The sequence below is a fragment of the Mizuhopecten yessoensis genome, unplaced genomic scaffold, assembly GCF_002113885.1.
Source record: "Mizuhopecten yessoensis strain PY_sf001 unplaced genomic scaffold, ASM211388v2 scaffold6595, whole genome shotgun sequence".
NCBI lineage: Eukaryota > Metazoa > Mollusca > Bivalvia > Pectinida > Pectinidae > Mizuhopecten > Mizuhopecten yessoensis.
Genome location: NW_018406628.1, coordinates 224,410 through 238,191, shown reverse-complemented (window position 1 = coordinate 238,191; position 13,782 = coordinate 224,410). Strand labels below are relative to the sequence as shown.

Here is a 13,782-nt window from a genome sequence, read left to right as displayed (position 1 = left end):
CAGCTGAAAGAAACGTGCATTCATTCTGAAATTAGAAAATCTAAAAAAAAAAAATAATCTAACAAATGTACAGGTTATTTCATCATCATTTTATATTCAATCCTGTACAAAAAAAAATGCAGTGGTTAAGATTCGAAATCCGCTGTAGTTGAATCACTTGGTTGGGCTTATTACTAACTGTATAAATGTATACATCAAATTTCCACATATCATATAGTTAACAATTAGCTTGAATACTGATAAAATTCAAAGCAGGTTAACAAAAAAACTAAAATCTCTAAAGTATTCCGGACAAACTTGCAGCTAGACAAACGGCCTGGCTAACAGATTCTAGTTTACCTCACTTACTGCGCAATACATGTATATCTCTGTATTACAAATTGTGTGTTTAATTGTAACCTGGACAAGTAGGCTTTACCGTACTGTTTCAAAACTTAATTTAAATGAAACTATATTATAAAACACTTAAGCGACTCTTATGCACTATCAACTATACATTTTTACTACATTTTACTATGTTTGCAGTAGCGAGTATTGGTTCAATGTTTTTGGAATTATCGATGGACTGTAAAACAATACAAACAAAAACTTAACTTTGTGACCATGAGAGAGAAAGATCGGGGCCTACTTTTTCTATTAATTTAAGATACAACGAGTCTTTGAAACGACTTTTTTATCTACAATTTAGAGAGAGAAAAGAAAAAGAAATCCGTGGTGTTATGTTCTTGTGTTTATTGTCATTTAATTTATATTCTTTAAACAACAGATTCACTTTCTGAGATCACTCTATTATAAGTAAAATTTACCCAATAACAAGTTATCAAGACGGCTTATGCAATAATACAGAACTCGTGTTAAAAAGATTCGTTTTATAAATATATAACTATATTACACAGAACTACACAAAACAAATTTATAGTATACCACATCAGACACATGAATGTGGAGCTATAACGTCTAGCTTATACATAGATACGACGTCTTTTTAAACTTGACTGTTGGCTATTTGTATTTTTGATTCTCGAACGGCTGCCATTGACGAAATCAATCTTCGACAATCTCTGAGATAAAGGTTCGAAAGAGCTATTTAATTGAATAACAATGGGCTTCTTGAGAGATCCATCCTCATTTATCTACTTTATCGTATCGGCCATGCTTGCAGATTTTAATCCGGTTATAATAATATAGCGGTTTTAGCTGGGAATTGGCGGTAAATTACAGTAGGCTTAATGCAATAAATTGATAAGAACCGACCTTGTGGGTAATGTATCTTTAGTTATCCTTAAATCTGTCGGTAGAATCTGTGTGTGCATCTTTTCACCTTGTATTAGAAGGAATACGCTCGTATTAATTTCAGTGCATTGCAACAATCGACCTTCACAAATAGAAAGCTGTCAATTTTATTTTTTTTGTCAATTATTTTTCTTAAAAATACATGTTGTTAGACGAAATATGACTAAATGTATAAATGGCAATACTATTCGTGTTAATATTAATTTATGTATTTTTATATAAATAGTCAATAACATTCCTTATATAATGTGAGAGAAAAATATATATAAATCATTCGAATTTAATATATGTTAATGATGATGCGTAAAGCGTGAAGGTATAAACGACTCTAAATTATGATTAATAACAAACATTATATGATACCAGTACTTAGTACATGTACCTAATTTCACAACGCTATAATGGATTGGCAAAAAAAGTTAATATGATATTGAACCTGTGGATACTATAGCAGTACCTTCGACAATGATCTGGTATCTTTACTACAAATTGTTAGTCCTATAAATTTCAATCATATCCTGAAGCAGTTATACTAGTATGATTAATCCAAACAGTCAACAATATCGATATACGAATACTATTGAGAGCCTATTACTTAACAAATTCACGCATTTTATTTGGTGAGCCAGGATATATTTTAAAGATGTATACTCTTGATAAATACAAACTTAGGACTACAAACATTACAGCTAGATGACTAAGTATCTTTATACGCCTTTCATTGATTGGATATATAACAGTACAAGTCGACTTTTGAATTTGTTAGAATCGTATCCAACATTTAGTAGGGCAATGAGCATATTATAGAGGAAGGATTATATTTTGAACTATCAACAATTAATGAGGTACTCTTAGAACTGCCGCTACTTCACCGCTTTTAAATGTTGAAGGTGTAATCTAAATAGATACATCTACAGTATAAACAACATGAACATTTTTTGAAAAAGAACACCGAACTTGTAAAAGGAGAACATATTACAATGTTCAATAACGACAAGTATTAAACATATAAAAATACACAAGTTATAGATGGTATTTATATTCATATTGCAAAAGACGCAGCCCATGTATTGGCTAAGCACGTCAACATTTACAGGCAATAAGAATGAAATCGGGCCGCATTGTGTCGAAACATTCAAATGCAAAAATGTCGAAAAATAAAACAAACAACATTCCAAATACACCAAATTCCAAAGTTCACTACAAGACTAAGCACGTCAACATTTACAGGCAATAAGAATGAAATCGGGCCGCATTGTGTCGAAACATTCCAATGCAAAAATGTCGAAAAATAAAACAAACAACATTCAAAATACACCAAATTCCAAAGTTCACTACAAGAAAACAAGAAAAGACTAAACTGTAGGCCCTACATAAAAGTTAAATCAGTTACAGGCACACCAGATGCTATATCTTTCGGCAAAACATGCAAAGTACTGAATCCCGGCATCTGTAAATCCACCCCATTTTGAAATCGTGTAACATAAAAGCATAAATTTCGTACACGGTAAAGGAAACAGTTTATACATATATTCAAAATGGGAGGAAAGAGAATGCAGACCAATATATAGCTGCTGTAGTGTATTGAGGTTGCTGAATCCCCAAATAAAAATTGTAAGAAAGCTTCGTGCACTCTTGATAATGTGTGATTTATCGATAAGCGGGGAAATAATGCCTCCAAATTGACATCTTATTCAGCCACATGACTATACTAAAAATATCTATAGAAACACACTACAAGAGACATAAAAGGTAATGCTGATGCTATTCAGTTGTGAAATGTTCTAAGAGTAAGATGTTTCATTTTGTCATCTTTCATCGTCTGGTTCGTATATTATATGTCTGTCGTGTTTTCTAGTGGTGATAAATTTTTTGCTCGTAAAGTACGCGCGCTATTTCAACCTTTCTTGTCTGGAACTGGTCTTTATTAATCAAAACCAATGATCACGAGATTGCTGTAAGATCATTTCTAGAGCTGTTATAGATATTCCAATTCGTTTGAGATATAACATATCATTTAAATGGTTAATAGAAACAATTTTCGACGGTATAGTCACGATTGGAATTGCTAATTACGTCATTTTCCCCGCGTGATTGTTAAATGCGTAATAAACAGAAGTTTGACGTAGAAAGGTTGATATACCTTTACCTCACTTAGATTGATACTAGCGTATACATAACATGAAAAAGTTTCCCAGTTTATTAAAAAGAACAAAAATAATCCAAATTTTTCATTGTCCTTTGGCGTTTTTATCTGATTTATTTGGAAAAGGATTTGCTTCGGTATATCGTGATAATACTCTCTAAATATGTCCATTTTACTGTACTTTGGTACAAAATAATCAAATCATAAACTGAACTTAATACATTTAAGTAGTTAACCGTAATCCAGGTTATCAATGTGTGTGTTTGTTGTACTGATGATGGACAACGAAAACAATAGGATCACACAAGCCAAATGAAAGAAAATAGGGTTAATTGTAGGTATTTCAGTGAATATGATTCTTCCAGCTAGCAAGGTATGACAAAATAGTTATATGAAAAATATATCGAGCGATGCATGGTGTCAAACCCAATGAAAATGTTGCATGCTTCCCTTTAATCGAACCATTCTCACACAAGTTTGAGACACCGGCTTCCCTGACAGACTTTTAGTCCATTTTCTTATTAACAGTAACAAAATGGTAATGCATAATATTTACTTAATTTGCTTTGTCCTTTTTTACTATTAAATAATAATAAGAAACCGCAATATATACATTATATCTTAATTTCCGTCGTTTCTTTTCCAATTTCAAGGTTCCGTGCTATGAATGGTTGGCCTCGCCCTCCCGTGTTTCGAGTTTGTTAGGTAGCATACGAGCATGACCGAAATGTTAATCCACCAGTCTCTATGAATCCATTTGTCCCACTATTCAGCAAGTGGAAATAAAATAATGTACACAACTGCATAACACACCAAAGTATGCTTTTAGAGAACATGAAATAGCAATCATGTGTTTGAACAATCGTTTGCCCCTTTGTGCAGACATATTCGCACAAATGTGCGATTAAGTATGATTGATTGATCAATGTTACGATATAGATGCCTTTGATCGCTGGTAAGACAGTTGCAAGGCTTTTGACAGTTATCGAAACACAAATACTCGGCCTGCTCTTAATTGCGCTTTTAGTGCTCTAAAGCCAGTTATGAATTATGTTCGTGCACAAAATGCCTACTATCGAAAACATTCATTCTAATATAGTTTCCCTACGCTCTGTAACGTTACATTGTCACACCTCAGCAAGTAAGGTGACATGTTCACAGGTCGACTGGTTTTTAGTTGCCTACCGGTGAAACCGGGGGGACTATATATATTTTCTGCGTCCGGAAAATATATTTCTTTTCCAATGTTCGACATGTTTTCCACTTAACTATCTTGGCCAAAATCACCAGGTTAAAATTTCGGTTTAAGTTTTGTAATGACTCACAGTACACTTAATAATAGTGTTAAGATGCTGATTTATGCACAGAGGTTCCTAGGGGTATAGCATTATTGTTGTTTAGTGACAGTGGAAAAATAATTTTATTTTTTTGATTTTATTTTTACATGTTTTGGACTTAACTATCTTGGCCGAAATCTGCAGGTTCAAGTTTTGGTAAAACTTTTATAATGGCTCACTGTTCACATAATAATAGTGTTAGGACGCTGATTTTATGTAGAGGTTCTTTAGGGGTTTAGCATTAATGTTGTATAGTGACAGAGTGAAAAGCATTTTAGTTTTGTTTTTAATTTTTGACATGTTTTCGAATTAAATATCTTGGCCAAAATCTGCAGGTTAAAGTTTGGGGGGCCGGTAGGGGACATATATTGATTCATCAATACCCACAGAATGCTTGTTTTTCTTAATTCTCTTTCTAACACCCACACCAAATTTTCATGCAATTAACACACTGAATTTCTACGGGAAAAAATCTCATTTATATGTAACCCATGTATATATATATGATATATAGTGACAGAGTGAAAATCATTTTAGGTACCCGTGTTGTTCGTACGACGTAAACTTTGGACCTGCCCCTTGCACGAATAATGCACCCTATATTCCCGCCACTATTTTCCGGCTACTGGGTAAATACTTACTAACCAGTGGTCATTCTTACAATCCGACTCGTAAGAGACTGTCAACTGTCTGAATACACGTGTGTTGTCCCGTCTGGTAAACAGTGTATGTGACGACATCAGTTCGAAATGTATGTACCCGTGTTGTTATGTACTTACGACGTAGACTTTGGACCTGCCCCTTGCACGAATAATGCACCCTATATTCCCGCCACTTTTTTCCGGCTACTGGGTAAATACTTACTAACCAGTGGTCATTCTTACAATCCGACTCGTAAGAGAGGATCGGTGCTCTACTGATTATATGTATTCATATAAGAGACATATAGAGGCTTATAGAGACATTGCCGCCAGCATTGAACCATTCTAGGAACGTCATACCCCGTATGTATTGCGGTATTAATGTAACAACTATCGTGTAGTTGTAATATTTATGTACGTGAATTAATGTATATATATATATAGCGGTCTGGATTCCGAGGTCCGGTTACTCGGTCGGCCCGGATGTTGTTTAGTATTTATTGTATGCATCTGTGCGGCTGAATGTATTTATTGTATTGTCCTGTATTGTATGTTTTCGGGTATAGTAAAGAAAGATAATGGAAATACACAACTTGTCCGTGTTTGTAATTTACTGAGCAACTGGTGACATACACAAATAGGTACAACCGAAGACAACAGGGCAATGAAATGATATCGAAATGCTTATAGATGCATTATAGTTTTGAAAATCATGTACAAACCTGTAAAAGCCGGTGGAAGGACAATGTGCAAGTGCTCGCTGTCTGTGCTGCTGTCGATTAACCAACTGCTGAAGAAGTTTTGTAGGCACAACGGATCTGAAAGGAATGCATAATATTGGATTGTATTTTTGTTTCTGTCATCATGGATAAGATACGTACATCTTAATGATAACTGTTATGTAGCAAAGTAAACTGTTGCCGTTTAGAAAAGTAGGAAAACTTTAATTAACAGACAATTTCAATGAAATAGTCAATGCCTTCACTCTATTCCGTCATTAGAAAAGACAAGGAAATCTTCTTACAGTACAATGACAATACGCTTTGATCAGGGGACATGTAATGTATGCAATTGCGTTGAACTGAAATTAAGGATGAAAGAAGCTGACTGAACACGTGACAAAACAGACAGATGTACGTTTAGACATTAGAAACGTTTATGCTCTCTGCCTGTATTATAACATTATGTTGTTTTGAAAATACACTTAAACCAAGTAAGCATTGTACTTAGTTGGTATATATATACATACACAGAGAATACTAAGGCGCCAAAAGTCTATAATTCAAAAGCAAAATCTATAAAGCTAGGGCAAATATATGAACAGATGTAATTTTTTTTAAATATTCAATATATCAAAGTCCATGTATCAACAATTTATTAACATTAGCAGATGCTTCATTAAGTTGATGTATTGCTTTGGTTTGCATAATCACAACGAAAGAACAGAAATAACGGAATACCCAGCAGAATGGTTGAACAAACTCGTTTTCTGTGAAGAAACTGTGTATATGAAAAGAATTGGAGTGAAGTTCAAATGATTTATCCAAAATCTTCGTTAATTTATAGACCAGAAATACTGTCTTACACTACAGTTTTTAAAACGTTCGGTTCCATCGAGATTAAATACATCATTATCTAGAATTTAAGAAATTAATCAAACGAAATGAGAAACCAACGCAGGAATCGATGCTGTTGAACAACCTGTTGCACAACATGAGACCTTATCTTTGAAAAAAACACACTAGGTGTGAACGATGTCGGAAGGCGGGAAATTAAAGCCATTCAGTAGTATTAACTAATTGAAGAATCTCTAAAACTCCGAATATTGCCCTCGTTGTTTACAGTATAGCTGGCGCCACAATGAGGTGCGGTAATGGCACTGGTCAATGTTTAAATAGCCGAGATTAACCCCAAACCTGTACACTATCCAGTAATCCAGCATCAGTGTAGACTAATACCCTGTAAAACTTATTTAGGAAAAGGTCACATCAACCTCGTACCATGCAATTATATTTTTATTGGTAGAGGACGAAACATTGAAGCAGTACAAATACAATACGTGTCTGTGCTCTGGACGAAATCGTTCCATTATCTGAGGCGAAATCAGACAAAATCATTCTTTGATGTGAAATACTTCGAACGTTGTTTAAAATGCTGTCCTGTATCTTTTTGGCACGTCTACCTTTCTACCTATTGATTTGTCATGTTGACAGACCAAATCGTTATCTACATCGTACAATAGATCGGAAACATAAGACTTTCCTGTATTTGTTGATTCTTTACGTAATGTTCGGTTTCCCCGTGTAAGGTATGAATATATTGGTATTTGCGTCTAACCGTAGAAAATGTTAGGCTAACTGAGTATTAAACAAAAATACCAACCAAAATATAATTAAAAGATCATTTTTTTACAATAACCAGATATTCTTATAGAAATTTTCTTTTACATGATTATGATATTTCTGTGGATCTGTCGGGTCTGTATTGCAATATGGCCTTTGATTTTCCATTGTTATATCAAAAAGGTTAGAAGACACATCCTCAATTTTAAATGATTAATAGTGTCTGGAATGTAATTTTCATTAATATAAGTATATAAACTGATTTTTTTTTACAACAATTATAAAATGAGTTATTTAAAGTCATATTATTGATTCTTGTTAGCCCGGATGTTAGCGCGTGGGGGTATTAATGTGAGAAAAAACACTGGAGAGTACCTGGAGAAACCCCATGTTGTACGGCAGGTGACCCCGTACCTTACCACGTCCGATCGGGGCATTCAATCATGGCCGCCTTGGTGAAACGCTTATCCATTGCGCCACCAAACCACTCTAATGTACCTTTCGAACTTTTTTTCTAAAACATACGTCAAGTATGTGAGTATAATTGAAGTTGATATAATAATTGACAAATTACCTATATCAAGGTGAATAACGTCCACAATGCTGCTCATTCCACTGTTGTTTGAGGTAGCACTTCCCTGGCTTGTGCTGTCTTCTGATTGGTCATCATTCATAGAATCAGATCCCAGATTTGTTAATGAAACAATCTGAATTCTCTGAAAATGAAGGGAGAACAATGTTAAAAACAAATATAAATAATTAAACAAGCGTACAACTGTGTGGGTGTCTGCAATAGTATGGCAACACACCATATGTTTTTCATATATTGTTATTTTTCATTTCGTAACACACTTAAATCTCTCAATTCGTAAGTCGAAGTCGGTAGAGTCAACTTTCATCGTGTTCTTACAAAAAAATCATTTTATTATCATTTACTTAAGGTACAAATACTATAAACATAATAAAAAAAAACTACAAAGGAGCATTGAGTCAATGCTACCGATATCAATTATGGGAATATATGTGTAATCAAGAGTATGTATATTTTTTATATTTATTTCGTTTTGCTGCAAGCTGATCAAGGCAAACTTGACTTATATAACAGGAAGGATTTTTTTTTTCTTAAATATTTTATTCCCCCAGCCATTTTTTTCATAAATATGTATATACATATACTGCTTCGAAGCAGATATATATATATACATATATAAATATTTTGATAGGGGATGCCAGAGTTGGGGAGCCCTGGAGTCAGCCCCTGAACAATATGGTGTCCTCACGCAGGAGGGTTCTCATTCAACATCCATCAGTCAAACAATAAATAAATAGGAAGGGCAATGGGAAAATAAAATATTTGCAAATAGAGTACAAGACAAGAACACAAACATACTTCTTTCACACCCTAACAAATTCCATATACAACATAATATTACAAACAAACATAAAGCACGTCTCGTATACACAAAAAAACATAATACACATACAAATACATCCACACATATACTCATACACACATACATATATACAGGAGACAGACAGACAGACACACAGACACACAGACACACATACAGTACATACAAAATGTACATACATGTATACATTGAGACAGACTTACATACACTGAATCAGATGCATCATTATGCACGCATAATTTCAAGCAGTTAATAAACAATAATAAATACACTGTGCAAACAGTGTCAGATGTACACATATATATATATATATACACATGTGTATGAATATTTCTATGACACATGCATGTGGTCATTCACATTGATATGGATATATACTGACATCAATTTTCAAATAGCATTTTAAAACCGGTTTTCATACAGGTTTTTATGTCCGCTAAAAAGGTAATTATAAAACAAAACAAACATAAAACAGCACATGTATCCTCTCACACCATAACATGCCGGATATATGCAGTTTTAGTTTTATCAGATTACAAAATAAAGATGAAATTTAAATATTCATTTCAAGAGAAAGAGTATCAATTATATAAACAAAGATAGAAAGATGTATGGATTGTGTAAACTTGTTTTTTCAATCTGTTAAAAATGTTAAAAATATTTTTCCAATCAAACCATATTTGATTAAATTTTTCGTTGCGTACATTTTTTGAGGCTGATTTTTTTTCGATGTTATATCGGAATGCTAGAAACTCAATCAAACCATCTAACCCGAGTCTTTGTTTTTTTCTTGATACAGTGTATATATAATATTTTGCATAAAGGATAATTAAGTTAACTGGTAAGGCAACCTTTTCTGTCTCTCCAAATAATACTGTTTCTAATGTAAAATCAAATTAATTTATCTAAGTTGTGGTATATTTTGTTTTTCAAATCTTGCCAAAGTCTGAAAGAATGAGGACATTCCCAGAAAATATGTTCTATAGTTTCAATATCTGTGTTACACATATTGCAAAGGTTATTGTTCAAAACACCAATAGTTTTCAAGTATTCATTTATTGAGAGAATGCGATTTTGTAACCGATTCTGGAACCACTGTAGTGTTGTATCCGTTGTACTTTTAAAAGGAATGCTATACAATCGTTTCCAGTCTATGTTTCTAAAACTTTCTTTTGATTTCCATTTTATTTCAGCTGTATTCGCACATTTATTTTTATTATTCAGTGTAACATACAAGTCTTTACAACCTTTCTTGTTTTTCATAATTACATTGATATGGTGTGGTATAAATGGAAGGAATTAACAGAATTTCTTCAACACAAATTATGTTATCGGGAACCAAATGATGAATGCATGGCTTGCTTTATAACATATAAACTGGGAATATAATAAATGTTTCCCAAATTGAAATATTGCCATACTTAAAATTGTTTATTGTTAAGTATATAGCATGTAAAATTGGACATGCTATAATTAGGAAAAGTTTTTATGAAAATAGCAAACAGTTAGCGAACAAAACATATAGGTGATCGTTCCTTTAAAATTTGGTAATAGAAACTGTATGACAATAAAACGAGAGACACTGCCTCACGCAGCTGTTCCGATCTTCTTGGATCTTCTTGGACGCATAATTCAGTTTAAATTAGCATAGCATAGACGAACTAGTTAGCCAGTTTTACACAACGAGCTTATAAACTGCTCTGTTTAGAGAAACAGAAGTAGTCAAATCGATTATTTTCCGTGTTAATTAAATGTAGCATAAGACATATATTGGTATTTACCTGCCGTTCACTGCTGAATCCTGACACATTGTTTAGCTTTAATAATACAGACAAGTGTAATGTCAATCTATTAACAGCAAGAACCTCGGGCACCACTAGTCCGTCCTCCGACCATATTATTGAGATTACCATTGTTTGTTTAACTGTTATTGAGATTGTGTCCCTCTGTATCACTAAAAACGATAAATAGAGTCTTTGTTTATCACATTTCTTTACTAATTTCTCTTGTGGCGATTTAACGTAACGAGGCAGTTAACTCTGCGAGTGGACAAACAGACCCCGATATTGTGTCCTTTTACCTAAAATTGGTTGTGTTGCTGTTCACATGCAGCACTAATTTAAGGAAAAGGATTTATTGCAGCCAAGAGTTGAAATTTGTAACAACTCAGGCCTTTTTCAATTGCAAATCTGTTTTGTTTTGTTGGAAATTTATTTTTCGTTAATGTACAGTAACAAACATTTCATATCTGGCACATTTTAACATGAAGTGCTTCGTTTTAATATGAATACAATTCCTGAAATCTTTTTCAATAATGTTGGGTCGGTCGCGAATAGTGACAACGTTTGATCCTCTTATGCTTTAAGGCGTGGTTTGAAACTCTTAATCAGGCACAGGTTAGCACTAAGGGTACGAGTAATAACATATGCAGTTATGAAAATTAAAAGACTTGTACTTTTCCTCATAGAATGTCTCAACTCGTATTGAAGCGCAGTGTCTATGTGTTGATAGGTCTGTTCCTTATGTACGGTATATTGTTATAATGCGTTAATACATTGCAGCAAATGATTTTCCTCTATCAGAATGACTTATCTTTAACTTACAATATTAAAACATGATGTGACCACATTCATGGACACACACTACTGAAAGATTAATAATCAAAAGTATCTCCGATCAATGACAGTGAATGCTCATTCTATCTGGTGTTTAAGATTTCAGATCTATCATATGACAGACTAAATTGATCTGAAGTTGCCGATGTTTATGATTAAACCGGCAGATCGTTAAGTTTACGTTTCAATAATGCACTGTACTTAACCAGGGGACCTTAAATATCAACATGTTTTAGGGCTGAGAGCGAAAGGACAAATTTAATTGAGCCTGTGGTACTGCTATGTACGTGTACAGTACTTCACGACACCTGTAGATTAGACCAGTAACATCTTTCCTGGTTGATCTAAAGTAACAGAACGTCATTGTCGACTGACCTTAAGAGAATCCAGTGCAAGTGTCGACACTGCGGCCTCTATCTGCCTCTGTATAACATCTGCTTTCCGACAGGACACCACAATCACCTCTAATTGGTTACACAGTCCTCCTTGCTGTAACATGGTGGATAAACATAACAATTATTTTAAACATTCTAGTAAACACGAATTTATAATAAACATTATTGGAGCCTCCATTAAATGTCATAAAACCGGACATTTTATAAGCATTGTGATCTTTGATCAAGACGTGCCAACTGCAATCATTTTTTAATGGTAATTTTTTCACAATTTCAATTCACAATTTAAAGAAATCGGTGTATCGTATTGTAAAAGTACAAGAAACTATTTGAGGAAATCGGTATATTTGATATCGTTTCCCTTGTTGCAAAAATCAGAAATACAGATAATAGTTCACTTAAGCAAGTTTAATATAAAAAGCAAAGCATTGTTTATCGTTTCAAACCACTTTTTGAAAAGAACTCCGATTTGGACTGATGTTTCAGAAAAGTTCCTATTAAACACATGATAAGCGAGAAACTAAATGTGTGTAATCCAGAACTAGGAATAAATCTTAAATCTGATTCCGGTATGCTGAAAGTCCGGCAATATTTGATCCGTATTCTTAATAAAAACATAAACACTGACTGATTATTCAGTATACAAACAAACTTTGTTACAAGGAAAGAGAATCGCGTGCCGCAGGATAGAAATACATGTATACGACCATCCCATGCAAAACTCACATACATATAATCCCTCTAATGGCTTTTCAGAGTCACTTAAAAGATTTAAACACATTTGGTTCCTGTGACTATGACAATATACCAATGACATTCGTGGGCACTTTCCTTCGTGGTTTGAAGCCATCTAGATCGTTTCGTGGTACAAACTTTCTTGGATATCCCATATTAACACATAGTAGACACGTATATCATTCAAATTCGTTGTATTTATTTTCATGGTTCAATAACAACCACGAAAACTACGAATTTGTCGTGACCCCTATGTAAATTTGTTACCTCCTTCATAATCAACTTTTGAACACTAGCTACAAGAATGAAGTAATGTGTACAACAGAACAATTACGGGAATGGGGAGGGGGTTATGGATTGGTATACAGTGGAAACCAGGAATGAATAACATATCAATATACATATGATCATCAGATGGTAATATCATATTGCTATATTGCAATGAGTAAGTGGAACACGATTATTCTGTAAAATATAACTATGCAGTAGAAGATGAAAATGTTAGCAATGCTGTAAATGGACATTCGATAAAGGTTAAAATGTATATACAAGTTACATAGCATAAATCACCACTAAATCAACTATTTACAAAACTAGTATGTCACAAAGCACCGCCATGATTATTAAAAACGTTGCAGTTCACATACTAGCCATCACACTTATCAAATATAAGTCCGTAAAACACTTCCCCGCCTCGTCCCTGGCACGTCCCGCTCTTTCAAGGTAACACATCCCTTTATCAAACTATCATAATCAAGGCCAGTTAGTGACATAATATGGTATAAAGAAATGCAATGGCAAAATCACTGAATAAGCATATAAATCTAAATAATTTTAAATAAAAGTAGTAAAACGCATATATATAT

General features: G+C 33.6%; 1 protein-coding gene across 1 annotated transcript in view; it reads right to left on the bottom strand.

Moving 5' to 3' along the window:
• The window catches only part of LOC110452317 (meiosis 1 arrest protein-like), a 65,652-nt gene that overhangs the window by 14,659 nt on the left and 37,211 nt on the right, over window positions 1–13,782 (bottom strand). The window contains exons 5-7 of the mRNA XM_021500758.1: window positions 12,162–12,275; window positions 8,334–8,475; window positions 6,140–6,235 (exon numbers count right to left, since the gene is read on the bottom strand). Of these exons, the coding sequence (XP_021356433.1) occupies window positions 6,140–6,235; window positions 8,334–8,475; window positions 12,162–12,275 (352 nt within the window). The remainder of the gene's footprint in view (window positions 1–6,139; window positions 6,236–8,333; window positions 8,476–12,161; window positions 12,276–13,782) is intronic.